The 6,222-nt window shown below is 43.0% G+C and overlaps 1 protein-coding gene across 1 annotated transcript; it reads right to left on the bottom strand.

The window, feature by feature from the left end:
* Positions 1-3,391: 3,391 nt before the first annotated feature.
* Positions 3,392-4,123, bottom strand: LOC147423810 (uncharacterized). The gene has a single exon (XM_086500926.1). The coding sequence runs from the start codon at positions 4,121-4,123 to the stop codon at positions 3,392-3,394; it is 732 nt and encodes a 243-aa protein (XP_086357052.1).
* Between the last annotated feature and the right edge of the window lie 2,099 nt (positions 4,124-6,222).

Below are 6,222 nucleotides of genomic sequence, written 5' to 3'. Positions count from 1 at the left end.
TCAATGATCTGATCATATATTCTTATGTAAGGTAGTCACCTGGCTTAGGAGCTGGCAGTAGTGGATAGTTCATCCAAGTGGGATGCTCCTTCTGAAGGTGTTCAAACTCTTGCCATGTGTATACTCGCGGACACGAGAAGACTGTAGGATATTCTTTAATGTATCTAGGTGCGTGGACTTGATGGATAAGAAATTCTGGATGCTTCTTAAGCCATCTCTGTCGCCATGTAGGTTCAAGACTTTTCTCCGGCACCTGCTGCTCCTCTGCCGTCTTTTTAAGCTCAGCTAATATACTATGCTTGAAATCAAGAGATTCAAACTTCATTAGTAGAAAGGGAAGCATGCGCACATACCAAGCTTCATTTATCTGCTGGGGAGTCAGGTGAGCGACATTTGCAGAGTGTAGTATACGCTGCTCCCAACGTAGGCTCTTCCAATGATACCTCTCATGGAGGGTCTCCATGCACTCTCTTAACTTCAGCTCTGCCAATTCATTCAATGTAAGATCTTTGTCTGTTGCTTCAGCTATAGTAGGCTCTGGCTCTGTAGCAGGTGCAGATATTGGTTTCTCTGGAGGCATCTCTTGCTGTACAGTCCCTTCTGTCTCTAGTGGCCTGGCTTCTTTTCTTCTTGCATTTTCCCTGTAAGCAGACCACCAACTTCAAAGTTGTCAGTGTCTAGTCAGAGTGCTGGATAGGAGCATCAACTGAATCTTTGATGATCATTAAATGCAAGTAACACTCAAAATATATGTATAAAGCATGCTTGCAAGCCCAAAACACTAAAACTGACAATTTAGCAACACCAGACAGTGAGCGTGTTTACTATCTCCAGTAGGTGTTTTTGGCACTTTGAGGCGACAATGAGTGCATAGGCATGTAATACAATGCATGTGGAGTGTACTCCCCAATTTTGGTGTAATATGGAGCAATATACCATGATATATGGCAAACCCTAGATGGTAGGTGAGCTGTATAAATAGGTAACTTAGTGAAATTTTGATGCATAGTGCTTGTGGTTTCACAAACGTTGTGCAATGAGGCTAGATACAACTTTTGATGGGGTGCAAGTGAACTTCTGGGCATTGAGACAGTAAGAGTGCTTACTGTCTCCAGAGTGATATGGAGCTGGTTTTTTTGATCTGTAATGCCAGGGTTAGCTGGAAGGCATCATTTGATGATTTTTGATGTGATGACTTTGATAGTGTGATGCTCCTTGGCAACAGTAGGTCCAGAGTTGGCTAGCTGGTGACTGAAATGTCTAAGTGATGGTTTTTTGCATTTTTACTTGGTAGGAGGATTAGCCAATGTAATCATGGTGATGTATAGGAGCTATCTGGAAACTTTGGTAGTAGTCTGGACATGGGAGACAGTAAGAGCGCTTACTGTCTCTTGAGCATTTTTTGAACTTTTTGAGAATGCAGCTTTATGGATGGCTCATAGAGGCTCTAAGAAGCAATTGTGGAGCTTGGCTCTCAACTTGGAATTGGGTATCATGGTTTCTTCACCAGGATTGATGTTGGCAGACTGATGAGCTTGGATTTTGGTCTAAGGATGGGGCTTTTGTGATTTTGTGGGTCAAATGCATGTATATTGATGTATTTTGAGGTGCATATGTGCTCAAAGTTGAGAAATTGGCCAAAAATCCCTTAGAGACAGTAAGAGCGCTTACTGTCTGGGGGATCACAGGAGTGACATGCAATTGGAGTTTTGTGTTGGGACATTGTAGCTAGGCCCTATACACCCTTTTGGTGTGGTCACTTGTCATTTTTGACATCCACATTGGGTGTGGTGTCTTCCCAGACTCCCAAAGCCATCTGCTGACTCTGTGTTGGTCTCGGCCTTCTGGGTTAGCATATGCCTATGTGGCATTGTTATTAGACCTATCTCTGAGGTCTCTGTGAAGTCCTATAGCCTTTGGTGGTCTCTAGAGTCTGCTGTGTTTTCTACGGGATTGTGCCTTCCCAGCCTTGTGTGTGCTTGTTACGTGCTTGTAAATGAGTCAAACAAGCATTAAATGACTTGAAAAGTATTTGTACTTACCTCTCATGGTAGCCATGACTGCAATGTGGAAGCAGGTGGCAATATGCTCTCTCAAGCTCTCTTTCACAAGGACAAGTAGCAAATGAGCTTAGAAATGAGGGCTTGGGGTATACATACCTGGAGCTTAGGATGTGCAAGTGCAACCACCCCCATGGTTAGTCCCAACTCACATGTTAGATGACCTATGGATCGAAAATTTTGCGATTTGGACACCGTATGGCCAAATTCCATCACTTTTGCACTTTGAGCCTTTCCGCATTAAAAATATGGTTTCCGTCATTTTTCGCAACCTGACCTGTTGACATTGGAAATCCATTCTGAAAATTCCTGTGGGTTTCCTAATATTAGGAAACATTTCATGTATCTCTGTTTTATTTTTGGCGGCTTATTACTATTTATTAGAAAATAAAAAGAGAAAAATAGCAAAGAAATAGCAAATCACTCCAAAAATTATCCGAAAAATCATAGGATGTCCCGATATCTCGTATTAATTTAAGATAGCTAAAAACTAAATTTTGTACATATTTACACACACCTAGGGGTATATATGTGGCAGTTTTCCCTTTTTTACCACTATTCAGGGCAGAAAATGCAAACTTGGTCAAGAAAATTTGCAATAAAACACAAAATAAGTCGGAAAACATTTGAATACACTGCCCTATCATCATTTTGGGTCCGCATTTGGAATGCCTCCCCCTCGCCTATCGGGAGTCCTCCCGGACGACATTGTGTCATACTAGTGGTGTTGTGCAAGGGTAAAACATTGGTGCCTATGCAAGGCCGTGTAATTAGCCCTATGCATGCATACTCGGTCAGTGCATGGAAAAATTAATGCTGTGCAAGATGAGGGTCTTAAGCAGATTGCTTAAGGGCATGTGCTGGCGAGGTTTCCAAGTGGTAGAATGCTTTCAAGAGACTAAGTTTCTCGGACATGGTCAGAACTGGTGGTGGTTTGACCAATGTTGACGTGTTGAGTACTTGTTGATGTTTTTTAGGTTGCCATTGCAACCTGGATGTAGCCGGTTTCGGGTTTGGAATCTTTCATTTGGGTTGCCATTTATACGAAACGGCAGTTTTGGTGGGCTGTTTAGGAACCCAAACTTGTTTGTAGTGAATAGGACTTTTGGGTTTGATTTGCCTGGGCGGTGGGTGGGCTCGGGTGTACTGTTTGGATTGTTGAGTAGCTGTGATTGCCGTGTGGTTGCCTTTTGGCAGCGGGGGTTGAGCAACTGTTGGCTTGGGTTGCTTGGGCCGCCAGACATGCTTGGTTTTCTGTATAGGAGTAATGACATTAGCAGGTTTGATTGGAGTCCACCTATATTTGTTGGATGTTGTCGATGTGTTGGGCACTAGTGGTGGCTTCGCTTTCCAGACAAGTTGTTGGCTAGGCTTTGGCGGTGGAGATTGTGGATTTGATTGTTTTGGCCGCCAAACTTGCTTGTATGTTGGGAGAGGTAACTGTGGAATTCCGGATTTATGTTGAGGCCTTTTTTTGTGTGAGGAAGTGCAGGTTGTGACACTGGTTCTTCAATGCTGACCTGACATGCAGCATCAGCAGTTTCCTTTGGCTGTGACGGTTGTACAATTGCTGAAACAAGTGCAGGTGGTGGAGGAAGGAATTTCTGATTGTTTTCTCGTAGTTGCTGATGAGGGACCTCCTCCTCGCTTGCAAACAACACTTTGCTGACCTTTCCCTCTGCTTGAAAGTACATTTGGTTACCTGACCAGTGCAAATAAGCGTTGTATCTCCTTTGCCAGGTTGTACCAAATATGATGGGGGAATAATCATCTTGAACATCGCACACATGAAATTGAGGAGTGCACAGCAGGCCATTGATATACAAGGGTATCTCCGCCCAGCCTTTGGTTATGATAATTGCATTATTGAAGGCTTCACAGCAGCGAAATTCCGGCACTAATTGAACATCTGTCAGCTGATTAAAGAAACTGTATGTGACGTAGTTGTAATGAGCTCCTGAATCCACTAAGACATAGGTTGAATCTTTATCCAGGGTCACTTCAATCGGAATGCAAGGATCAACATCTTCATCATCCAGATCAAAAGGAGTAATCTGATACATCCGAGTCCACTTTTGCTTGTTGAATCCATGTTGCTGCTGCTTTCGTTTGAGTTGTCAAAGCCGTGCTTCTTCTTGAGCTTCTTCTTTGATAAATTTGGCTGTAGCTTTTCGACAACCAGCTGCATGCACCCTCTCAAGCATTTATGGAGTTAGCGGGAGATGATATTTCTTTAACGTGCATCCACTAATCCAATTAGGCATCTCCTCTCCCTCTAATGTGGCAAGTTTGATGGCCCTGCTAGATGATATATCTGTAATCAAATAGGGTCCCATGCCTCGCTTCTTCAATTTCTTGGTTTTTTGTTTGAGTTTGTACACAAGACATAATCACCTTTCTGAAATTCTTTCGTTATCAGGTGCTTGTCATGGAACTCCTTCATTCTACGCTTTTGCGCGTGGATGCCTATGACAGCTTTCATTCTTGTTTCATTCTCTAGGTCATCTAGGCGTTTTATGAGCTCATGACCTGTCCATTCAAGTGCTTGTGCCACTCTTAAAGTAGGAATTAGGAATTCCATTGGCAATATTGCATTAAGACCATACACCATACTGTATGGTGTTGTATTTAGGACAGTCTTATAGGCCACTCTATATGCCCAAATTGCAGTGTGCAATTTCTGGTCCCAATCAGTCCTATTGTTATTCACTATTTTTGTGAGCACTGTGCATAAGACTTTGTTTGTGCTCTCCGCTAAGCCATTGGCTTGCGGGTGATATGGAGCTGACTTCTTATGTATGACAAGGAACTCGTCAAGCAAGTATTCAATTACTTCATTGACAAAGTGTGTTCCTCGATCACTGACTATTTCTATGGGTAGCCCATATCTGGTGAAAATTTCTTCATATAGAAACTGAGCGGTGGTGCGTGCATCATTTTTAGTTGTGGCTTTTGCTTCGACCCATTTCGTTAAGTAATCTGTAACCACAATGATGTATTCAGCGTGACTCCTATAGGCCGGTGTGATCGGACCCACGAAATCAATTCCTCATTTGGCAAATGCTCTAGTCCCTAGCATAGGTCTAAGAGGCATATGGTCCTTTCGCATAGGAACTTTTGCACGTTGGCAGTCGTCACATCGCTTGACATACATCGCCGCGTCTTGAAGGAGTGTCGGCCACCATATCCCTGCAAACATAATCAATTGCGCAGTGCGTTCTGTTGAGAAATGGCCACCAGCCTCTGCCCTGCATGTGCTTCCTGTAGGATTGGCAGGTATTCTCTTTCCGATGCACATAGCCTTAACTGATTGTCTTTGTTTCGTTTATACAATTGATTGCCAATCACTTGATACATTTCTGCTTCCTTTATTATCGCTCGTTCCCTTGTCTTGCTCATTTTCTCGGGAAATGGAGTCCCCTTAAGATAATCGCCTATATACTGACTCCATTTAGGTGCTATGGTCACTTGGTATAAGGTGGCATGATCCACCGGTGGTTTGGCTCTACATCGTGCACATTCTTGAATGTACTTGTGCACATCCTTCTTCATCCGCGGCCAATACACTCCAAGTCGATTCAACTTCTTGGAAGTCTGGTGGAATCCGTGATGCATTCCAATGACCTCTGTGTGAGCTTCAATTAGATATAGTGGAATCTCATTTGGCTCAACGCATAATTGGAATATACCGTCAGCATTTTGACAATACAATCTTCCACTAATCAGCTTGAAGTTCTTGCTTTTAAAGACCACATCTGGTGACATCAGTCGTTCAGGCCCTACTGAAACTTGTCCGATAGACAGGATTTGGATGATTTTGTGACTCCATCGAGGAATCATTTCTATATTGAAAAGGTAAGCGTCAGGTAGATCATCATCAATCCCCATTGGTGGCTCTCCGCTTAAGATTCGAGATAGATGATCAACTCGTTGGTGGGTTGTACCTTTTTTAACTACTACAGTGAAGTCAAACTCTAGCAATATGATGAACCATCTGACGATTCTTCCCGTATTGCATGGTTTGTTCACCAAGTAGAGTAGTGCTTGATGATCTACAAAGAAGGTGAAATGATTGGCTAGAAGATAGTGTCTGAACTTCTTTACAGCGTATATCATTCCCAAACCTTCTCTTTCAGTGGTGGTATAATTCTTCTCAGCACTA

Source organism: Adiantum capillus-veneris, chromosome 26 (assembly GCF_014529385.1).
Source record: "Adiantum capillus-veneris isolate H3 chromosome 26, ASM1452938v2, whole genome shotgun sequence".
Lineage (NCBI taxonomy): Eukaryota > Viridiplantae > Streptophyta > Polypodiopsida > Polypodiales > Pteridaceae > Adiantum > Adiantum capillus-veneris.
The sequence above is the reverse complement of the archived record's forward strand: the minus strand, read 5'-3'. Positions and strand labels throughout refer to the sequence as shown.

What these genes read in the sequence shown, in the direction of transcription:
- LOC147423810 (XM_086500926.1), bottom strand. Translation starts at nt 4,123, where the DNA reads ATGTATCAGATTACTCCTTTTGATCTGGATGATGAAGATGTTGATCCT.